At 49.8% G+C, this 23,734-nt stretch overlaps 1 protein-coding gene across 3 annotated transcripts in view; it reads left to right on the plus strand.

The window, feature by feature from the left end:
- ADAM33 (ADAM metallopeptidase domain 33) overlaps nucleotides 1-22,083 on the plus strand; it is a 99,171-nt gene extending 77,088 nt beyond the window's left edge. For 2 of the 3 annotated variants that reach the window (XM_060278330.1, XM_060278329.1), the window contains exons 16-25: nucleotides 2,310-2,514; nucleotides 3,476-3,553; nucleotides 4,129-4,237; nucleotides 9,470-9,617; nucleotides 10,325-10,442; nucleotides 12,406-12,657; nucleotides 14,978-15,141; nucleotides 16,214-16,231; nucleotides 19,222-20,646; nucleotides 20,927-22,083. In XM_060278330.1, coding sequence (XP_060134313.1) covers nucleotides 2,310-2,514; nucleotides 3,476-3,553; nucleotides 4,129-4,237; nucleotides 9,470-9,617; nucleotides 10,325-10,442; nucleotides 12,406-12,657; nucleotides 14,978-15,141; nucleotides 16,214-16,231; nucleotides 19,222-19,273 — 1,144 coding nt within the window. In that variant the 3' untranslated portion in view covers nucleotides 19,274-20,646; nucleotides 20,927-22,083. Of the gene's footprint in view, nucleotides 1-2,309; nucleotides 2,515-3,475; nucleotides 3,554-4,128; nucleotides 4,238-9,469; nucleotides 9,618-10,324; nucleotides 10,443-12,405; nucleotides 12,658-14,977; nucleotides 15,448-16,213; nucleotides 16,232-19,221; nucleotides 20,647-20,926 lie in introns of those variants that run through there. The other variant, XM_060278331.1, reaches the window with a different exon arrangement.
- The last annotated feature ends 1,651 nt before the right edge of the window (nucleotides 22,084-23,734 follow it).

Below are 23,734 nucleotides of genomic sequence, written 5' to 3' on the forward strand. Positions count from 1 at the left end.
ACGCCAGAAGTCGCACTGCAGCCATTTTGGAACTGGGCAGAGCAGCATCAAAAGTCGCTTCTGAGCATGCTCCACCCAGTTCCAAAATGGCCGCCGCACCAGAATAAACCGGGGGGGGGATCCGTTTTTTCAGCTAGGAACAGCTGGGAAAACGGGGATTTCCCGGGGAAAACGGGAGACTTGGCAGCTATGGAGTCTGATCCCAAAAAGAAGCCGGATGTTGTTGAATAGCAACTTCTATCATCATCCCTGAGCATTGGCCATTTTGGATGGAGCTGGTGGGAACTGGAGTCCAGGCTCGCCTGGAAGGAGCCACCTTGGCTATCCCTGATCTAATCTAAGCCAAGTTTATACAATCAAGGGGATGGAGTGACCATGGGCGTAGCCAGGATTTATGTTCAGGGGGCCACAGGACCCCCACCTGTCCTCCTTCTCTGTCTATCGCTCAACCAGCTTGTCATTTGTGTCACTAGAATGTGCCCCAACATCATCCAAGTGACCTTAGCGAGCATTTCCGTTTCAAATATTCTGATTATTTCTACTTTTAGTTAAGTATTTTTATTTATTTGCTTGATTTTTTTGGGGGGGGAGCAGCTCTCCCCCCCACCCCTGGCTGTGCCCATGGAAGTGATCCCCCCCGTGAAGAAAGATTGTAGCATTTGGGACTTCTGAGTTTAGAGAAAAGGTGAGGGAGAGGCGACAAAGTTTATAAGATTTTACACGGGGTGAAGAAAGTGGCCAGGGAAAGGTTTTTCTCCCTCTCTCATAGCACCAGAAGTCATGGGCATTCAATGAAGCTGAATGGTGGATTATTCAGAACAGATAAAAGAATACGGCACAATAGTTAAACTATGGAACTCCCTGCCACAGGAAACAGGGATGGCCGCCGGTTTGTATGGCTTTAAAAGAGGATTAGGCAAATTCATGGAGGGGGGGGGCTGTGGGTAGCTACTAGCCAGGGTAGTTCTGCTCTGCCTCCACAGTTGGAAGCAGCAATGCTTCTGAATACCTGTTGCTGGAAACCACAAGATGGGAGAGATGGTCTTGTGTTCGAATCCTGCTTGCGGGTTTCCCATGGGCATCTGGTTGGGCACTGTGAGAGGAGGATGCTGGACCTAATGGTCCCTTGGCCTGATCCAGCAACTCTGCTCTTACCTTCTTACTTCTTGAATGGGGTAACTGTGTCCCTGAAGGACCAGGTGCGCAGGCTGGGAGTCGTTTTGGACTCACAGCTGTCCATGGAGGCGCAGGTCAATTCTCTGTCCAGGACAGCTGTCTATCAGCTCCATCTGGTACACAGACTGAGACCCTACCTGCCCGCGGACTGTCTCTCCAGAGTGGTGCATGCTCTGGTTATCTCTCGCTTGGACTACTGCCATGCACTCTATGTGGGGCTACCTTTGAAGGTGACCCGGAAACTACAACTAATCCAGAATCCGGCAGCTAGACTGGTGACTGGGAGTTGCCGCCGAAACCACATAACATCGGTCCTGAAAGACCTACATTGGCTCCCAATACGTTTCCGAGCACAATTCAAAGTGTTGGTGCTGACCTTTAAAGCCCTAAACGGCCTCGGTCCAGTATACCCGAAGCAGCATTTCCACCTCCATCGTTCTGCCCGGACACTGAGGTCCAGCACCGAGGGCCTTCTGGCAGTTCCCTCCCTGCGAGAAGGGAGGTTACAGGCAACCAGGCAGAGGGCCTTCTCAGTGGTGGCGCCCGCCCCGTGGAACATCCTCCTGTCAGATGTCAAAGAAATTAACAACTATTTGACTTTTAGAAGACATCTGAAGGCAGCCCTGTTTAGGGAGGCTAAATGTTTTGTTGGAAGCCGCCCAGAGTGGCTGGGGAAACCCAGCCAGATGGGCAGGATGTAAATAAACAAACAAACAAAATAATAATTTGGAGAGGCTAGCCTTCAGGGTCGCGGGTGGGGCTGTGGGTTAAACCACAGAGCCTTGGGCTTGCCGATCAGCAAGTCGGTGGTTCGAATCCCCGCAACGGAGTGAGCTCCCATTGTTTGTTCCCTGCTCCTGTCAACCTAGCAGTTCGAAAGCACGTCAAAGTGCAAGTAGATAAATAGGTACCGCTCTGGCGGGAAGGATAAATGGTGTTTCCGTGTGCTGCTCTGATTTGCCAGAAGCGGCTTTGTCATGCTGGCCACATGACCTGGAAGCTGTACGCCGGCTCCCTCAGCCAATATCGTGAGATGAGCCCTGCAACCCCAGAGTCTGCGACTGGACCTAATGGTCAGGGGTACCTTTAGCCTTCAGGTCCTCTCCCAGCTCTGATTTTCTCGTTCCTTCTAGAGATGCCAAGTGCGGGAAGATCCAGTGCCAGAGCTCGGCTGCCAAGCCCAAAGGGACCAACACTGTTTCCATGGACACCACCATCCGCTTTAACGGGCAGGAGATCAAGTGTCGGGGGGCTCTGGTTTACGCCACCAAGGATGACGAGGGAGACCTGTCCGACCCGGGGCTGGTGATGACGGGGACCAAGTGTGGAGATGGAATGGTGAGGGTTTCCCCGGAGAAACGGCAGAGGCACCCAAACCCATATCAAAAGGCCACTGCTTAAAGTTTGAAAATTTATTATGGTTTTTTAATGTGTTGGGAGCCGCCCAGAGTGGTGCGGGTGTGTTATAAATCATAGCTGCCAAGTTTTCCCTTTTCTCGCGAGGAAGCCTATTCAGCATAAGGGAAAATCCCTTAAAAAAAGGGATAACTTGGCAGCTATGGTTATAAATAATAAAATCAAATTAAATTGGTCAGTAAGACTAAGATTTTGATAAAGAATGGGAATTTATATATAGAGAGAGGAGGGAGAAAGGTTGTTTTCTGCTGCTCCAGAGAAGCGGACTTGGAGCAATGGATTCAAACTACAAGAAAGAAGATTCCACCTAAACATTAGGGAGAACTTCCTGACAGTAAGAGCTGTTCGGCAGTGGAATTTGCTGCCAAGGAGTGTGGTGGAGTCTCCTTCTTTGGAGGTCTTTAAGCAGAGGCTTGACAGGCATATGTCAAGAATGCTTTGATGGTGTTTCCTGCTCGGCAGGGGGTTGGACTAGATGGCCCTTGTGGTCTCTTCCAGTTCTATGATTCTATATAATTTATCTTAAAAACCATTGTAAACAGTTAAGATTGCTAGTAGGATTGGAATAACACTTGTAATGTAACAGTGAACTGCGGACATAATGGAGATACAAAAATTTGGATTCGTATAAAAGATGCAGAAGGAAAGGATTAACAAAAGGACCCACAACGGGGAAGTAGGGAGGCCAAGGGATTCTTGGGAATCTTGTTTTTATACATTATGTTATTATGTGAATGTAAATATTAATTTGGAAAATTAAATAAATAGATTTACAATAAATAAAGTAAAGTAAAATAAAATAAAGTAAAATAATAAAATATGGTGGTATTGAACTATTGGGGCATTGCAAGCCTGTCTGACTCGGAGGCCTTTCTGTCTGCAGGTTTGCAAGGACCAGCGCTGCCTCAACGCCTCTTTCTATGACCTGGACAAGTGCACCTCGAAATGCCATGGCCATGGGGTGAGTCACCAGCTGCCGCCTTAGTTTCTTTCCTGGGAAAGGGCTCTAGCTAAGGGGTGTTGAAGAAAACAACAACAATTCACCAGCGGGAACTAGGCATCCCCCTCCAAGGCATCATCTATTCATTTTTGGCTGGGTCAGGAAATCATTCTGCCTGAACATTAAGGGCTTGCAATTGCATCTTGAGCAGAATCCAAATACAGTACCACTTTCTGGAAACCGCGCGGGGGCCGGGGGGGGGGGTTCCGCCGCGCTCGAATCCTGCTCAGGGACTTCTGCTTGGCCGCTGTGAGGACATGATGCTAGTCCAGTGATGGCCAAACATGGCCCTCCGGTGGTCAGGGATGATGGGAATTGTAGTCCCAGAACAGCTGGAAGGCCAAGTTTGGCCATCACTGTGCTAGACCATGATGCTCACCCTCCTCCCTGGCTTTGGCTTGACCCAGAATAGACTCATTTGTCCTGACTGATAGGATCTCTTCATTTTAAGTTGAGCGCATCTTGGTGGGTTTTTTTTGGGGGGGGGGGGTTGCCTGCAAACGGTGCTTTGGCCTCACTCCGCAAATCTCTTCCAGGTCTGCAACAGCAACCGGAACTGCCACTGTGACGGAGGGTGGGCTCCTCCCTTCTGCGAGAAGGCGGGTCTGGGAGGCAGCGTTGACAGTGGGCCCGTGCAACACGATAGTGAGTCCTGGGCAGCACTTGTGTCGTGTGTGTGTGTGTGTGTGTGTGTGTGTGTGGACCTCCCCCCCCCCCCACTCCCCGCTATTGCAAATCCAAAGGGTGCAATGCTCTGTAAGCCAGAGAGGCTGAGAGCCCCAGGAGTGGAGAGCCACAGGCATTGGGGGCTGCATGTGGCCCCCCAGTCCTCTTTACGTGGCCCTCGGGACTCTTCCAGGCCACACCCCTCCCCTCCCCAGTCGCACTCTTCTGGAGTGTGTTTTCCTGGCTGGGATGTGTCCTTGATATCTGTCAATGCCTCTCCGAAGAGGGAGGACGAGAATGAGTGGATTCAAATGGCAAGAAAGGAGAATCTGGAAAAACTTTCTGACATTCTCTCTTCTTTGGCAATCCCTCGTAGCCGGGTAAGATTGTCTTCCATACACACAGTTTTAACAATGAGTCCGTAAGTGACTGTGGAGGCCAATTATGGATCCTCTCGTCCTTCCACAGTGGGGACATAGGTTTCTGGGTGGGAGTTGATCATGGTGAGGCTTTGCCTTCCTCTTAGCACATTTCTCCCTTGCGTCCTGAGTTCGAGTGTCTTCAAAGCCCATGACACCTTTGGTAAAGGCTGTTCTCCAATTGGAGCGCTCACAGGCCAGTGTTTCCCCATTGTTGGTGTTTATACTACATTTTAGGGACACGGGTGGCGCTGTGCTCTAAACCACACAGCCTAGGACTTGCTGATCGGAAGGTTGGCAGTTCGAATCCCCGCGATGGGGGTGAGCTCCTGTTGTTTGGTCCCAGCTCCTGCGCACACAGCAGTTCAAAAGGACATCAAGTGCAAGTAGATAAATAGGTACCGCTCTGGTGGGAAGGTAAACGACGTTTCCATGCGCTGCTCTGGTTCGCCAGAAGCGGCTTAGTCATGCTTGCCACGTGACCCGGAAGCTGTCTGCGGACAAACACCGGCTCCCTTGGCCTATAGAGCGAGATGAGTGTGCAACCCCAGAGTCGTCCGTGACTGGACTTAACGGTCAGGGGTACAATAAAAAAATTCCTTCAGTAGCACCTTAAAGACCAACTAAGTTTTTATTTTGGTATGAGCTTTCGTGTGCATGCACACTTCTTCAGATACAGGGGTACCTTTACCTTTATACTACACTTTGTTAGTTTTGTCTTGAGAGAGTCTTTAAACCTCTTTTGTTGACCACCAGCATTACGCTTTCCATTTTTAAGTTCAGAATAGAGTAGTTTTCTGACAGTAAGAGCTGTTCGACTGTGGAATGGACTCCCTCGGGAGGTGGTGGACTCTCCTTCCTTGGAGGTTTTTGAGCAGAGGTTGGATGGCTATCTGTCATGGATGCTTGAGTTGATATTCCTGCATTGCAGGGGGTTGGACTAGATGACCCTTGGGGTCCCGTCCAACTCTACAGATCAAGGGTCTGGAAGCTAAGCTTAATGAGGAATGGTTGAGGAAGTTGGGTATGTTTAGCCTGGAAAAGAGGAGACTGAGAGGAGATATGAGAGCCATCTTCAAATATCTGAAGGGCTGTCACCTGGAAGAGGGAACCAGCTGGTTACCAAATCGTAGAGTTTCAAGGGACCCCAAGGGTCTTTCAGCTATACAGCTGTAAATAAAATGTTTTAAGTGCATTATACAAATGTGACACTAGATGGCAATGGTGAGCTTGTGTCAAATTCAAAGGTTGTTACAAGGGAGAGGGAACAAGTTTGTTTCCCCCTGCTCCAAAGGCTAGGAATAAACCAATGGCTTCAAGTGACAAGTTATTATTATTATTATTATTAGCATTAGGTTTATATACCGTCCTATACCTGGAGGTCTCAAGATGGTTCACAGAAAAGATCACATATAATCAGAATAAAAACAACAACCCAATAACACCTCCCCCCTGGAAAAGAGCCACATTTTAAAAGGGTATAGGACAGGAACAGGCAAACCCGGCCCTCCAGATGTTTTGGGACTACAACTCCCATCATCCTGGCCCTGTTAGCTAGGGATGATGGGCGTTGTAGTCCCAAAACATCTGGAGGGCCGAGTTTGCCTATGCCTGGTATAGGATGTCAAACAGATCAACCAAAGGCCTGGTGAAAAAGGAACGTTTTTGCTTGGTGCTCAAAGGTGTGTGATGAAGGTGCCAGGCGAACTTCCCTGGGGAGAGCATTCCACAAATGGGGAGCCACTGCAGAGAAGGCCCATTTAGTTCCGATTAAACATCAGGAAAAACTTTCTGCTGTTTGACAGTGCAGGAGGTGGTGGACTCTCCTTCCTTGAAGGTTTTTCAGCAGAGGTGGGATGGCCATCTGTCTCGGATGCTTTAGTTGAGATTCTTGCATTGCAGGCGGCTGGACCAGTTGACTCTCAGGGTTCCTTCCAACTCTGGAATTCTATGATTCTTGCTTGCCTGAATGGAGAATAGAGAGGGCTCTGTTCGTGAGAGCGAAAACCAGCCTACTTGGCAAAGCCCAGGTGTAAATGAGTTGCTCCGTCTACTTTTGCTTCTGGCCCCTGGAAAGCTCCCCAGAAGGCAATCTGGCCCTCTGGCTGCAAAAGTCTCCTCCTCTTCATGCCACACCACAGTCACTGGGAAGAATTGCCCCGTGTTCCTGTTTCATGGAGCTATTTTTCGAGAAAGAAATAGTAAAAAATTGACATACAGTACAACAATGGCTCGTGATGCCTGGTTATAGAGAGGGAAGGAATTGGTAAATTAATTTTGGCCAGTACAATGTGGCTATAAAATGTAATTTGCCTGTTAGAGTGACGGAGCACAGATTTTTTTTAATACTTCTGCTGTGTTTTATGGCCTTTTTATAAAAATGAACATCAGCCGCTTCAATATATCCCATGCTGTTGCAAAATGATGGGCTGCTGTATTTCCAACCCCTTTGTTATCTGTAATGGCAAAAAGCCCCAAGGCTGGGGGTTTTCATCTATATGCCTCTCCTTTAAGGGGGAACCTGAGAAACCAGGGTGTCCTTGTTTAATTTTTTTAGGCTGTGCTGGATCTGATGTTTTTATGGGAAAAGCAAAACCCTTCTAACCACGAGTGGTTATTAAATGGTTATTTTGCATTCTTTACAGTAACGAAACACACACACAAGCCTGTATCAATGTTTTGATTTTAAAAAGCCAGATTATTAAAATTCGGTCTGAATGAGCAGTATCATAGAATCATAGAATTGGAAGAGACCACAAGGGCCATCCAGTCCAACCCCCTGCCAAGCAGGAAACACCATAAAAGCATTCTTGGCATATGGCTGTCAAGCCTCTGCTTAAAGACCTCCAAAGAAGGAGGTCATGAATCAGTTGAAAAGTGAAACCAGCATATTTAATTTTGAGCTGAAGTTGTTGTTGTTTAGTCGTTTAGTCGTGTCCGACTCTTCGTGACCCCATGGACCAGAGCACGCCAGGCACTCCTGTCTTGCACTGCCTCCCGCAGTTTGGTCAAACTCATGTTCGTAGCTTCGAGAACACTGTCCAACCATCTTGTCCTCTGTCGTCCCCTTCTCCTAGTGCCCTCCACCTTTCCCAACATCAGGGTCTTTTCCAGGGAGTCTTCTCTTCTCATGAGGTGGCCAAAGTCTTGGAGCCTCAGCTTCAGGATCTGTCCTTCCAGTGAGCACTCAGGGCTGATTTCCTTCAGAATGGATAGGTTTGATCTTCTTGCAGTCCATGGGACTCTCAAGAGTCTCCTCCAGCACCATAATTCAAAAGCATCCATTCTTCGGCGATCAGCCTTCTTTATGGTCCAGCTCTCACTTCCATACATCACTACTGGGGAAACCATAGCTTTAACTATACGGACCTTTGTTGGCAAGGTGATGTCTCTGCTTTTTAAGATGCTGTCTAGGTTTGTCATTGCTTTTCTCCCAAGAAGCAGGCGTCTTTTAATTTCGTGACTGCTGTCACCATCTGCAGTGATCAAGGAGCCCAAGAAAGTAAAATCGTTCACTGCCTCCATTTCTTCCCCTTCTATTTGCCAGGAGGTGATGGGACCAGAGCTGGTGGGTGCCACTAATTTTAGAAATAGTGTTTTGCTGCTAAACCAGTCTTTACCAACCGGGGGCTCTCCATATGTTTTGAACTAGAATTCCCACCAGCTCAATCCAAAACACCTGGAGGGCACCAAGTTGGCAAAGGGTGAAATATTATTATTATTATTATTATTATTATTATTATTAGAATTTATATACCGCCCTATACCCGGAGGTCTTAGGGTGGTTCACAGAATAAAATCAAGATATAAAACCATCAAATACCTAACAAAAATAAAAACAGCAACCCAATAAGTGAAGTTCCTCAGATGATAGCAGATAGAGCCTCCATATATAAGAGCAGTGGTTTACTAAGTACCCAGTGATATACTGTGTGGGCAGCTGTAACCAGATTCCCCTGCTCTTGAGCCTGTAGTTCTTTCACATAAAGGTAAAGGGACCCCTGACTGTTAGGTCCAGTCACAAATGACTCTGGGGTTGCGGTGCTCATCTCGCTTTACTGGCCGAGAGAGCTGGCGTACAGATTCCGGGTCATGTGGCCAGCATGACTAAGCTGCTTCTGGCTAAACCAGAGCAACACACGGAAACGCCGTTTAGCTTCCCCCAGTGGGAAGTACCTATTTATCTACTTGCACTTTTGGGCGTGCTTTCGAACTGCTAAGTTGGCAGGAGCTGGGACCGAGCAACAGGAGCTCACCCCGTCGTGGGGATTCGAACCACCGACCTTCTGATCGGCAAGCCCAAGAGGCTCAGTAGTTTAGACCACACCGCCACCTGCGTTTCACATAGAATCCTATACAGTGGCCCCTCGACTTACGAATTTAATCCGTTCCGAATGCACATTTGTAATTCGAAGAATTTGTAAGTCGAAAAAAGCGGTTTCCCATAGGAATGCATTGGAAACGGAAAAATTTGTAAGTCGAGTATACCCCATCTAAAATTCGAAAGTTGAGAAAACCCCATCTAAACCGCAACGGTTTTCCTTTCGGATGTCGGAAAAAACGTAAGTGTGCGGCCATTTTTTCCCATTCGTAACTCGAAATTCCGTAAGTCAAGTACTTCGTAAGTCGAGGTACCACTGTAATTGTAGCCTTGGAAGGTACCCAAGGGTCATCTAGTCCAGCCCCCTGCAATACATGGCTTGGATTGACAACCTCTGTCATAAAACTAAGCCCATCCCTCCACGCCCCTTGGTTTCATGACTGTTTCCTATCCCTGTGCATCTTCCTACAGATCACGAAGCCGTCCTGATCGTCCTGCTGCTGTTTTTCTTCCTGTTCCTGCCGGCTTTGTCCCTCGGACTCTATTGGTGCTACCGGAGGGAGAGCTCATTGCTCAACAAGTGGTTCGAAGGCTTAAGGAAGAGCCACAAGACCTACAGGTGAGCAGAGACCCAGGAGGGTGCCTCCCCTCCCCTCTTTCTCAGGATTTCCTAGGCCTTGCGCTAGATCAGAGTTCCCCAAACTTAGGTCTCAAGCTGTTTTTTTGGACTACAACTCCCATCACCGCTAGCTAGCAGGAGCAGTGGTCAGGGATGATGGGAACGGTAGCCCCAAAACAGTTTGGGAAACCCTGCTCTAGAGGGGACGTCCCCCTTCATCCTCTTGGTTGCTCCTTCCTTCGAAGGAAAAGCATTCTGTAATAGAAATAAGCTTCTCATTGTACAGAGAGCAAGACATCTGGAAAAGGGCCATACTCTGCTTTGCCTGCAGAAGGTCTCAGGGTCGATTCCTGGCGTCTCCAGGCAGGGCTGGGTATGTCCCTTGCTTGAAAACAAGGAGGACTGCTGAGAGTCAGTGTATACCGTAGACTGGGGGTTGTCCACCCAGTGCCCATGAAAGCTTTCATTGGTGCCTCTGGGGAGGTCCTGCACAGCTCCTGAGTGCAAATTCCTCCAGTGCGAATCGGCCATAGGTGGGCGCTCTAGAGCTCAGAGTTTGCATTTGGCCCGGTTTCAGGTGGGCCTTGTTAGAAGGTTCCACTGTCCTTCTCCCACCTCCTTTCTCCCTTCCCCCTCCGTACAGATCTGGAGGAAGCCCCCACATTTGCCAGAGGTTAACTTCCATTCCCTTTGCTATTTCCTGGCAGGAATGGAGCTGTCAATCGGAAGGCAAATCAGGGACACTCGAACTCAGCCTTCACTTTGCAGGACATTTCCTCCTCTTCTTCCTTCTCCAATAAGACGGTGGGCAACAGCTCCAGCCAAGTGAGTATGCTCCTGAAATGTGTGTCTTATGCACACACACACCATATTTATCGCTCCGTAAGACACACTTTTTTCCTCCTAAAAAGTAAGAGGAAATTTCTGTGCGTCTTATGGAGTGAATGCATGGTCCCTGAAGCCGAATTGCCCAGGGGCGAAAGGCAGATCACGTTTTTTGTTTTTGTTTTAAAAAGAAAGAGCTAAAGGCTAACAAGAGGGAAAGAGAGTGTTGAAAGCAACCCGCTCAGCAGCTGTTTGCAAGAGATCGGGGAGGGAGATAAGGGAGCTAGCTCCCTTCCCGGCCCCTCCCGGCCCCTTGCCTAGGCCTCAATTGTTGGGAGACATGTGACTGGCTGATTAGATTATCTGTCTGGAAACTGTAGAAATGGGTCCCTTTCCTTTCCTAGAGAAGCTGCAGAACTGTGAGTTGAACCCCATAAAAACAGGATTTTATTCCCTTTTCAAGGAAACTCAACAACTTTGAGCTGATCCTAAAAAATGGAGCTTTCCCCCTTTCCAAAAAAGATTGCAACTGTGAGCTGACCCCCACCACCCAAAAATGGGGCTTTTCCCATTTGCAAAAAAAGCTGCACAACTTTGATCTGATCCTTAAAAAAAGGAGCTTTTCCCCCTTTGCAAAAGAAGCTTCCTCAAATATTTAACTGGGGGTGGGGGGTGGGGCAAAGGCACCTAGGCCTCTAAGAGTTGGCTGCTATGCCTAGGACAATTCAAGAAAGCAAAATATTTTTATCCCTTGTTTTTCTCCTATAAAAACTATGGTCCTATGGTCAGGTGCGTCCTATGGAGTGAAAAATACAATATATATTATACTTTTCAGATTAATACATTTAATCAAATTTACAATCATCTTAACATTTCAAAACTTCACTTCCTTCCCCCTCTTTTCACGGTTCCTTAAAATTATTTTTAATATCTTCTGCATATCCAAATCAACTTGATTTGCTCATTGATTCATCCACTTTAAAGATATACTCTTATGAGACTGCAGGTAATTACAATAATCCTGCCAATGTTCTTGTCTGTTTACAATTTATCTGTATATATTCAATAAACCATTTCCATTATTTTATTAAAAGTTTGTTGCCTTGATTTCTTATTCTTCTGGTAAGTTTTGCCATTTCTGCATATTCCATAAGTTTTTGTATCCATTCTTCCTTTACTGGGACTTCTGCTTCTTTCAGTTTTGGGGCGAGTAACATTCTTGCCGCTGTAGTTGCGTACGTAAATAGATTTCTATACAGTTTAGGTAGTTCTATACCTATAATTCCCAAAAGAAAAGCTTCTGGGGACTATTAACAAGCGTTTGTATGCTCCTGAAATCTTGATGCAAGCAACCTCGAAACTGTGCAACAAATTGGTTGGTTATCAGACTCTCAACTCAGGCTGTCTTCCTCCACTGTGCTCAACCCTAAGGGGAATGGGGGGACAGGGTCGTGTCCACTCATTTGCACCTTCGCTTTGTGGAATTGCGGAAACTGCCTCTGCCATAGCTGCCAACTCTCCTGTTTTCCCTGGGAAATCCCCGTTTTCCCAGCTGTTCCTAGCTGAAAAAACGGATTTTTTTTGTTTCCCCCCAGTTTATTCTGGCACGGTGGCCATTTTGGAACTGGGTGGAGCATGCTCAGAAGCGACTTTTGATGCTGCTCTGCCCAGTTCCAAAATGGCTGCAGTGCGACTTCTGGCGCGGCGGCCATTTTGGAACTGGGCAAAGCAGCATCAAAAGTCACTTCTGAGCATGCTCCGCCCAGTTCCAAAATGGCGGCAGCGCTACTTCCGGCCTGCTATTTCCGGCCCGGTCCCTTATTTCTCTGACAGCAACTTGGCAGGTATGGCCTCCGCCTTAAATGAGGGGGGAATTCACCTTTGCCTTCTCTCTCTCTCTCTCTCTCTCTCTCTCTCTCTCTCTCTCTCTCTCTCTCTCTCTCTCTCTCTCTTCTCTCTACAGGCAACAAGGGGTGTTTTCCCACCCAAACCAAACCCTCTCCAAGGCGCTTCCCACCCGGTCAACGTGGTCCGCCCTCTCCGCCCTGCCCCTGCCCCGGTTACCCCTCTCCAGAAAGACCTCAAACCTTCCAGGCCGCCTCCGCTGCCTTTCAACAAATCGCCCGCCGCGGCCGCTGGTGCAAAATTCGGCGCACAGAACAAACTCCCTCCGCCAAAGAAGCCTCTTCCCATCAGCCCCGCCAGAACCGCCTTGGTGAGTTCAGAACATGCCTCAGAGGGGTCCATTCTGGGACCCACCCTTTTAAGATCCAGCTGTTTTTGGACTATAGTTGCCATCGTCTCTGACCACTGGTCTTGCTAGCTAGGTGTGGGAATGTTGTGGATACTAGGAGAGAATATATTGATTAAATTTTATCCTTCCTCACTCGCACTTGTGAATCAGTAGTAGAGTACATTCCCCTGTACATAGCAGGAAGCTAGTTGGTAAATTTGTTTGAATCTCTTTACTTAAGCCAGGCATCCCCAAACTGTGGCCCTCCAGATGTTTTGGCCTACAGCTCCCATGATCCCTAGCTAACAGGACCAGTGGTTGGGGAAGATGGGAATTGTAGTCCAGAACATCTGGAGGGCCGAAGTTTGGGGATGCCTGGCTTAAGCAATCCAATCTGGCTTGTCCAAATTGGGGTATTCCTGGTAAATTTCCCCTTTAATCCCTCCTAAAAAGAATAAAGACACAACAGTCTTCTTTAAAAGTAATACGAAGTTTACTTACATTCAGTTCACAGTAGGTTCCCTGAAGGCAGGCTTTAGCTCAGGCATCCCCAAACTTTGGCCCTCCAGATGTTTTGGACTACAATTCCCATCTTCCCCGCCCACTGGTTCTGTTAGCTAGGGATCATGGGAGTTGTAGGCCAAAACATCTGGAGGGCCGCAGTTTGGGGGTGCCTGCTTTAGCTTGTAGCTACAGAAGAGAGTTTGAGTTCATCCCATATGGGGATGAGCCCATGTGCTGCTGGCTTAGAGCCAGCAGACAGCAAAAGCATCAAGAGAGCAGCATCGAGAGAAGGGATCAAGAGAGAGGGGGAGATGGCTGCGTGGCCGGCCCTTTTATGGGGTCTCCCAGGGTCACTTGCATCTACCTGGTCACATGCAGGGGGAGGATGCTCCAGACAGGTGTGACAGGAAATCCTCTTGGCTGGAGGAACATCCCCCTGTGTGTCCACTCTGGGCAAACAGGAAGTGTCGTACTTGACCGCTACAGTGATGTTACATCCCACCCTAGTGATGAAGGGTGTTGTAACAGCTAGCGACCCAATTTTGGGAAACTGTGACCTAAAGGAAAGGTGGTTTCTTCTCCCCAGGAGCTGGGGTGGTTTCCTGCTCCGACTGAGGAGCAACCTCTCAGTTCAGTGCTTTTATAGGACCTGGTGGGCAGGGATTGGACCTCAAAGTCAGCTGATGGGATGTTTGGTTCACTGCTTGGATTACTTTTCACGACCCGATGGAAGTTTATAAAATTTGCACCGCCCGGAGAAGGCGGATAGATATTCTCTACAGTGATACCTCTACTTACGAATTTAATGCGTTCCGAACGCACATTCGTAAGTCGAAAAAAATTGTAAGTTGAATCCCATAGGAATGCATTGGGAGAAAAAATTCGTAAGTCGAAGCAACCCTATCTAAAAATTCGTAAGTAGAAAAAATCCTATCTAAACTGCATCCAAGATGGTGGACGGAGCTCCATTCGTAAGTAGAAACATTCGTAAGTAGAGTTATTCGTAAATAGAGGTACCACTGTACATGATAAAAGGCACAGTGTCGTAGTAATAGAAGGGAGGAGTAGGAAGGGACCACGAGGCTCATCTAGTCCAATCCCTTGAAATGCAGGAATCTATTTGTCCAACGTGGGATTCGAACCCATGAACCTGAGGTTGAGAGTCTCATGCTCTACTGACTGAGCTATTCCAGCAGTTCTTCACACAGGAGGCAGTGATGGTCACCAACTTGGATGGCTTTAAAAGAGGGTTAGATATATTCATGGAGGAGGAGGAGGAGAGGGCTATTGGTGGCTATTAGCCAGGCTGGCTATTCCTGGACTTCCAGAAGCAGCAACACTTTTGAATCCTGATCGCTGGGAACCACAGGAAGGGAGAGTTGTTCTTGTGGTCGAACCCTGCTTGCTGGTTTCCCAGAGGCCTCTGGTTGGCCACTGTGAGAACAGGATTGTGGACTAGGTGGAGCATTGGCCTGATCCTGCAGGCTCCTCTTAGGTTCTTAAAGCAACTTCCATTTGATTTGAAAGCGTAAGCCACAGCGAAGCTAGGCTGTGCACATTTCAGACAGCCACAGAGGGCAGCGCATGCACAGATTCATTGAACTGGAATTTGGGGTGGGGGGGTTGTGTTTTGGGTGAAGACGTCCCTGCCCACTCTCCAGTGTTTAGCAGCAATGTACAAATGCGACTTGAGATGCATCGGGGTGGGGCAGGGTCGGACCTCGCTGCATTTCAAGGTGCACATGCTTCAAAGACCTCTTCATTTGGCACTCTCTGACCATGTTTCCTTCCCTGCTAGGTTGATCCAAAGCAGAGGCCGCCACGCCGGCCGCTCCCGGGGAACCCCCTCCTGGCTAAAGAACTGCCGCCAGCTCAGGGTCAGGCCTTGCTGGTCATGGTGCCTCCATCGAATGCCAAGCCGGCAGTTCTCAATGCCACGAGCCCCCTCTCCAGACCGCTGAAGTAAGTTTATCTATTGATTTGCTTAACACATTTAGCTATCACTTGATCATTAGCACCTCTGAGTTACCAAGGGAGCCAGACAGCAAGGATTGAAGGGGGGAGCAAGGAGGGGGCTGCTGTTGGAAGAATATAGATGGGTGGAAACTACAGTACCAAGCATAGCTGCCAAGTACCCCGTTTTCCCCGGGAAACCCCCGTTTTTACTTACCTTTTCCCGGTGGTCCCCCGTATCACTTCGTCTCCCGTTTTTCTCCATTATTTTCTCCTGCCGGCGGCTTTTTTTTCCTTTCCGATTTGCCCTTCTATGGGCACCAAAAATGGCCACCGCCGGCTTCAAAAGTCGCATCTACGCATGTCCGGAAGTGCATAGAAGCGACTTCCGGTGTCAGCGGCGGCCATTTTTGGTGCCCATAAATGGGCGGAGCGACACCGGAAGTTGCGTCGACGCACTTCCTGACATGCGTACAAGTGACTTTCGAAGCTGGCAAAGCGACACCCGAAGTTACGTCGACGTAACTTCCGGTGTCACACGGCTGCCGGTCCCAGATTCTGCAGTCCGGGACTTGGAAGGTAAGGTACCAAGCAAAGCAACTTGGGGTTCTGGCCAACTGTTTCCCCTGGAACCATGTCTGGGCTTAAGAGTTCTCATATCATTTTTAGGAATTCTGAAAGAAAGCATCTTAGGGGCTTTTCGCCTTGGCAGTTTGTGTGGATGTGGTCTGTTGGAGACTCTGTTGGGGTTAAACTCTGCACAGAAAACAGCTGTTTAGCAGAGTTGTCTTTACTAGGCCAATACCAACATAGACCACTATCCATGCACACCCTATTTGCAGGGGTTACAAGTCATCTCCTCTCTCTGAGCCCAGAGAGGGTCCTTTGCTTCCAAGTCCTTGGTTCAGTTGCTTGCAAAGTCCTGCAACTGAGAGAGTTTTCTTGAATTGTGAAGTCTGGCAATTTTCCAACTCGAGACCAGGAAAGTTGGGAGAATGCCTAACCCTGATATGGGTATAGCAGCAACAGAATCTGTTTCCAAACCATTAACAAAGATTCTTTGTTTTCTCCCTCCACGCAGGCCAGTGCCACCTCAGAGGTGAGTAGGACCTTGCCCCTGCTGCTGTTGGAGGGAAACCCCATTTCCTGCCCTCCTGCTGTTTGCTTCTGTTGTACATTATGGAACTCTTTTCTGTACGAGGGTCGAATTCCCTCGTGTGAAGCCTTCCAGGGGCCGCTTGCCCTGCGGTGGGTGGGGACCCAGGGAAAAGGGGGTGAGGCCTTCAGCGCTGTCAGACTACAACCCTGATAATTTATTTTATTCATTTATTCATTAATTTTCAACACCACCCTTCCTTTGAGGATCCTAGGGCAGTTTACAGGATAAAAATACAAAAAGACATAACATAATAACATAGGAAACAATACCTCCCCGACAATTTAAAAAGCTCTAGCTCAGGGGTCAGCAAACTTTTTCAGCAGGGGGCCGGTCCACTGTCCCTCAGACCTTGTGGGGGGCCGGGATATATATATATATATATATATATATACATACACGAATTCCTATGCCCCACAAATAACCCAGAGGTGCATTTTAAATAAAAGGACACATTCTACTCATGTATAAACAGGCTGATTCCTGGACTGTCTGTGGGCTGGATTTAGACGGCGATTGGGCTGGATCCGGCCCCCGGGCCTTAGTTTGCCTACCCATGCTCTAGCGGCCTATTCAGTTAGCCAAAGGCCTGGGATAAGAAGAATGTTCTCACCTGACGTCTTAAACACATGTATTAAAGACGCCAGGCAAGCCTCCCGCATTCAGCCAGACACTGCAGAAAAGCCTTTTGTTCTTGTGTTGCCACAAGAGGAGGCACATGAAAAAGGGCCTCAGATGGGGATCGCAGGGTCCGCGATGGTTCATGTGGGGAGAGGCGGTCCTTGAGGGATTGTGGTCCTGAGCCATTTAAGGATTTATCGGCCAAAACCAGCACTTGGGGCCCAGAAACTAACGGGCAGCCACTTACGTCAGGTGTGGTATACTCAAACCCCGGTGAGTAACCTGGATGCTGAATTCTGCATGGGCTAAAGTTTCTGAGCCACCTTCAGAGGCAGCCCCATTGCAGTAATCTAACTTAGAGGTTACCAGAGCATAGATGACAGTAGTTAGGCTACCTCTGTGCAGCTGGAACACCAGCCGAAGCTGATGGAAGGCACTCCGGGCCACCGAGGGCACCTGAGCCTCGAGCGACAGCAATGGACCCAGAAGTACCCCCAGTGATGTATTTTTCATAGGGGAACAGTTAAGGGCCAGAGGCACCAGCTTGCGAGGATGGCGAGGAGGGGGTCGATGTCACACGCGTGAGCATCCTAAGCCAAGCAGGAACTTCTTGGGCTTTGGGAAGGAGGTGTCGGGCCTCTGACAGGATGTTAGAGCCCTCCTGCATCCTTCCCAAAGCTGGGAGGGCTTTGGGAAGGTGGTGGGAGGGCTCTTGGAACCCCATTGGAGCATCGCACCCCCCTCCTTAACCCAGGCAGAAGCTTCCCGGGCTTTGGGAAGGAGGCACCAGACCGTAATACTCTAATTTACTGGGAACAGGGGGCTAGCCACTTTAGGGGGCTAGCCAAGTGCAATTCAAAGTGTTGGTGCTGACCTTCAAAACTCTAAATGGCCTCAGCCCAGTAGACCTGAAGGAGCATCTCCACCCCCATCGTTCTGCCTGGACACTGAGGTCCAGCGCCGAGGGCCTTCTGGCGGTTCCCTCCCTGCGAGAAGTGAGGTTACAGGGAACCAGGCAGAGGGCCTTCTCGGTGGTGGCGCCCGCCCTGTGGAACGCCCTCCCATCAGATGTCAAGGAAATAAACAATTATCTGACTTTTGGAAGACATCTGAAGGCAGCCCTGTTCAGGGAGGTTTTTAATGTTTGATGTTTTATCGTGTTTTTAGTATTCTGCTGGGAGCTGCCCAGAGTGGCTGGGGAAACCCCGCCAGATGGGCAGGATAATAAATAACAAAACAACAACAACAACAACAACAACAACAACAACACACATTTAAGTTGGCAAAATAATGTCAAATCTGTTCTTGCTCATTCGGTCTTTGTTGCAATCGTGCTGCGATTACAGGGTTGCGTCGTTCGAGCTGCAGATTTTAAGACCTGCCGTTTGCTACCTCACTAAAGCCTTTATTTGTTGTTGTTGTTGTTGTTGTTGTTGTTGTTGTTAGAACCCTCCCCCCAAGTCCACTGAATACCCCCAAGCTATGTGCCCACTCCTTCAGAGGGAGTGTAACCCCATCAAGAGCACAAAAACTCCCATCCCTCCGGTCTAGGGAACCGCCCACTATTACTCCCCCAATCTTATCTGGATTGAGCTTCAGTTTATTGGCTCTCATCCACAGGCCCGTCCTAGCCATAGAGGCTAGTGGCGCGGAGAACCATGGCACTGGAGGGCGCTGGAAGGGCACCAAGTGAGCGCAGGGTTCCGGCGATCTGGCCAGGACTGCGCTCCTTCTCCGAGGACTCCGTGCTGCGCCTCCTTCTCGTTTCCCCAGTGCTGCATTCCGCTCCGTCGAGCTTCGCCACCAGCGCGCGCACAGCACCCAAGCAGCTCTTGCTGGTCCCGCAGTGCGCGCGCTGGTGTCAAAGCTTGACGGAGCGGAACCCAGCGCTGGGGAAACGAGAAGGAGGCGCAGCGCGGAGTCCTCGGAGGTGGCCTCCCGCTGCTGCCGCGGTCCGCTTTGCACTCCTTGGAGAGCCTTGGAGAGGCTCTGGAGGGGGGCGCTGGAGGGACCTAGCGCCAGGGCGCTGGGTGGGCTTAAGACGGCCCTGCTCATCCAGTCTGTTACTGAGGCAAGAAACGGTCCAGCACATCCACTGCTGCAGATGTAGACCAGCGCTGTGCCAGCGTGGGGTTGCATTTCAGCATCCCTAGCAAGTTGTAGTCCAACAAATCAGCAGACTCCAGAATGGGATGCTGGGCTGCTTTCCCTCCCCCTGTAGCCTATCAGCTAACATGGCTTACTTGGGACTCTGCAGTTCATCTTCTGGTATCCTCCTGACTTGTGTTGACCATCTTCTTCTGCTTCTTTAGACCGGTTCCAGGCCTGAAAGTCCAGACAGCGTCCTTCCCTTTCAAGAAATGACAACTGTGGAAAGGAGAGTCCCGGCTAACACTCGGCAGGCTCCTCCTTCCTCATTTGCACTACTCCAGCCAATGTGGGGAATTTTTGCTACCAAAGACTGTTTCTTTTTTAAAAGAGAGAACATAGGAACTGTTTTCATCAATGACGAAGAAGGGAGGGGGTGGAGGCCGGGCCCAGGAAAAATGGTACTTTTGTGTGATGGCTGGCTTTGGGGATTTGGGACAAAATAAGTCCTTCGGAAGTGATTGGGGGAGAAGTTTCATGTTGACGTGGCTCACAGACCACTGCCCATCGAGGACTTAACGGCTGCCTACCTCTGGAAGCAGGTTTTTGCACTGAGCCTAGTTCTGATCCGTGTCAATTGCCCATAAGCCGTGGACTGCTGTTACCTACCTCTGTGTTTTGCACAACCTCATGGGATGATCTCTCTCTCTCTCTCACTGCTGGGATCTGAGTGCTGGACATCGTCTCCCTTATAGCTGGTGTTACGAAGCTTTGGTGGGACTGTTCTCTAAAAATGTACGGTGCCCTTGGGGCAAAGCAGCTGGGGCTGATGGGAGTTGTAGTCCGAAACATCTAGGTGGGGGCACCAGGTTGGGAAAGGCTGGTGAAATGCTCTCGCATAATAATAATAATAATAATAATAATAATAATCCAGCTTCCCGAGCTGGGTTTGAGTTTCAGCTGGTGCATGGTGCCAACCACAGCTCAGGGCAAAATGTGACTCTCCTCTACCTGAGCCCCTGGAGAATTGCTGCTGCCAGTCAGAACTGGTAATACTGAGCCAGACAGATTTATAATCTGACCCGGTATGGAGCAATTCTCAATGTTCCAGGCAGTGGTGAGACCTGTGACACTTATGGCAGTGGTGAGTTGTGTGTCTCCCGTTGCGGAAGAGACAACACATGCAATCCCATAACTCACTAAGTGCAAATGCTAAGACCCAGAGCAGACCATATGTTTGCCGCATGCTTGCCCATCCTGAAATAGCTGCGAAAGGGCTGGCAAGCGTCACCTGGGGTAGTGGCATTTAAGGATGCCCCTTGGCTTACACCCAAGCTCCGAGCTCGAGAGAAGGGCAGGCGGTCTTCCATCTGGTTGTCCTGCACCTCCAAAGCCTGCCCAGACAGTCAAGGGTGACCCCCTGTTTGGAGGGAGATTACCCTCTGCCCTCTTGCCTTCTCAGGAAGTGTTGGGGGGCTCAGCGTGCTCCCCAGAGCAAGGAGAGTTTCATTTCCCCCACCCCTGGTCGTTCCTCACATTGCTTTCCTGAGCTGGAGACAACCTCTGTTTAGGTGCCTTTCAGTTAACGAGAGAAGCGCAAGATGGGTGATGGTTTTTTTTTTTTTGGGTGCTCAAGTAGTTGATCCCAGGTCAGGGCCAGCTCATCATAGACCCCCGGTGGCGCCGGCCCGCCAGGAGGGTGCCGCGAGCTGCGCCCGCCCGCTGGCCGGCTGGTCCGCCGGTCCGCTGCGCAGCTGCGCGCGGCGCCCACCTGCCCACCGCGCTGGGAAACGGGGCGGGAGGGCGCCGGAGAGATCGCGCTGTGTCTGCCCGCCCGCCCGCCGCGCAGCAGCGCCGCGCCCACCCACCCACCGCGTTGGGAAACGGCGCACCATGGCGACAGGGGCGCTTAAGACGGCGCTGTCCCAGGTCACCTTCCTCCATGAAGCATCCTTTGTCTCTCTGGGATCTCCTCCGTCGCTGGAAGGGACGCACTGATCCCTCGGGGCTTCACTGAGCCTGTCTCCAGCCCTAGGACTCCTCTCGTAACAAAAACAGGAAAGACGACTCACTGAGACCGCAACAAGTGCCTTTCTCCTTCTAACCAACAATGTCAGTGTCCAACATCCTAGGGTCAGGGCCTGAGAATGTGACTTTTGGACAAATGTGAAACCCACCTCTGTGTTCAGAACCATCAACGAGTTCTTGGTGAGAGCTGCAACGCCTTTTTCAGGGACTGACATTATTTTTCCTGTGAAACCATAATGGGCGGGTGGTTTTTCTTTTCATATTGGGAATGACGCCGCTGCCTTGCTAAGAGGTTATTCCCCCTTGGAGTTTGCAGCTGTTCGAAGCTTGACATTGCCCTCTTCTTTGCTAAGCCAAGGCCTGCATTTCTGCTTTCGGTGCACGAGGGCGGAACTCAGAAAACTTAACCCTCTAAGAGCTTCGGGTTTTTTTTTTAATTAAAAAAAATGAAAGTTTCTGGATCTCAGGACGCTGTAGGAGGAGATTGCAATTCCAGGCCGATTCCACCTGCAATGTGTGTATTTTCTTAGGACATCAATAATCAAGGTCTGGATGTGTTCTGGTGAAACTCTGCAGTCTGCACCCCAGCATCTTCTGCAATATTTTTAGGGAAACCCAAGGCAAACATCTCAGATTGTGCAGTGAACTGGCTTGGGGTGGTAAGTCGAGTCCAGAAGACAGAGAGCGGGGTCAGGCAGGGGGTTGCAAATGGTTGCGGGGGTGATGTGTAAGGTCCTCTCCCCGACCTTACAATCCTTCCCTCGTCCCTCCCCCTGCCTTGCGTATTGCTGGAAATCTCCAAAGGTTTCCTCCTTCTTTAATGATGGCTTTGCAGGTGTGCATTGTTGGCATCAATGCTCCTCCCAGGGTGCGGGTTTTCCTCGTGTTCCTGTTGTGGTGCCTTTGCCAAAAGAGCTTCTTCTCGGTGGGCATTGAGGCATAGCTGCCAAGTCTCCCGTTTTCCCTGGGAAACCCCCGTTTTTCCAGTTGTCCCCAGCCGAAAAAACGGATTTTTTAGTTTCCCCCCGGTTTATTCTGACACAGCGGCCATTTTGGAACTGGGCGGAGCATGCTCAGAAGCGACTTTTGATGCTGCTCTGCCCAGTTCCAAAATGGCTGCAGCGCGACTTCTGGTGCGGCAGCCATTTTGGAACTGGGCACAGCAGCATCAAAAGTCACTTCTGAGCATGCTCCGCCCAGTTCCAAAATGGCCGCCGCGCTACTTCCGGCATGCTAATTTCGGTCCAGTCCCTTATTTTTCAGAGAGGAACTTGGCAGGTATGCATCGAGGGGGCCGCAGGAGGCCCTGCCAAGATTGCACATTGGGAGCGGGAGGGCAGGAAAGCAAGGAAACCAACAGCTCTCGGAGGATAAGATAAGCTGAACTCAAATGCTACCCAACTCCTTTTAGCGTTCAGTTGATGAAGAATGAAGACATTGGGACAGTTCTGAGTCTTAAAAGATTTGACTGCTCACGAGCACTGTGGTTGGAGAGGGTTGGGTGAGAGTCTACCCCTGGATTTGAGGTGTCAGGCAGAGCAAGTGTTGGTTAGCACGAAGGCAGGAAGGTAGGTGGGGGCTGGCCGAGGGCAGACTGAGCTTGGTGGGGCAGGGCCCCATTCACCCCCAACAGACCACCAGCCTTCTGTTGCATCACTGCTGGTGGTCTCTAGCCACCAGATGAGCAAGCGGGATCTTGCCTTTGATGTGGGGGTCAAAGATGGCAAGTGGTCCTTCTCTGTGTGTACGGAGCTCATGGAGGTCTGAAGCCACAGTGCTTCTGCTATGCACCTTTCTGCAAAATGTTTGTGCCTTCGACATGAGGATTTTAGAACCCCCATTTCCCTTCTGAAGGGTAACAAGGAAATAAAGGGCTTTTTCTTATTTAAATCTAGATTGGTGTGTGTGCCTTTTTTTTTTTTTAGGAGTTTTAAAATCACGGTTATTACACCACCATCAAATGTTAAGTGCCATAAGTCATAACGACAAGTTCCAATACATTAAATCCTGCTGCTATATATTAGAAAGATTAATTTAAAGCAAAATGCATTTTCTGGTGCTTGGTTTTTTGGATATTAGGCAATACGCCAAGCTTCCCGTAATCTTCTGTGAAGATATTTAGGATGGTTTGGAGGTCATCATCGACAACAGGGGTTGGCAAACTACGGTCCGTGGGCCAAATCCGGCCCAAGGGCCCTCAGGATCCGGTCCGTGGATGCTTCGTGGATTGTGTTGATTCTTTCGTTATTTTTTTCCTGCACCACTATTTTTTGGGGGGCGCCGTTTCCTCCCTCCCTCTTACACACCGCAGCGTCTCCCCCCTCCCCCCTCCTTGCTTCTCCCCACCCTGTGTAGAGGAGGAAGGGGGCTGGGAAGAGCCCTATTTTGGGCAGCCAGCCAACCCTTGCGCCAGCAGCACCAAGGTAGGCAGGGGGAGGGGAGGGGCAGGGGGAGAGATAAAAGCCCCCTCCACTGGGTGCGTGTGTGTGTGGTCCAGCCCACCACAAGGTCTGGGGATGACGGCGGTGAACCGGCCCCCTCCCAAAAAAGTTTGCCGACCCCTGATCTACAATTCTACGATTCTATCCTGGCCGACCAGTTCTCTGGCCAGTTCAGCGTCCACTTGCTTATCTTAATGTGCATCTGGCACCAGATGGCAGCAGAGTACCATTGTCGTCCCAGCCGAGCGCTTAAACCTGTGGCTGGGTC

The sequence above is a fragment of the Zootoca vivipara genome, chromosome 9 (assembly GCF_963506605.1).
Source record: "Zootoca vivipara chromosome 9, rZooViv1.1, whole genome shotgun sequence".
Taxonomy (NCBI): domain Eukaryota; kingdom Metazoa; phylum Chordata; class Lepidosauria; order Squamata; family Lacertidae; genus Zootoca; species Zootoca vivipara.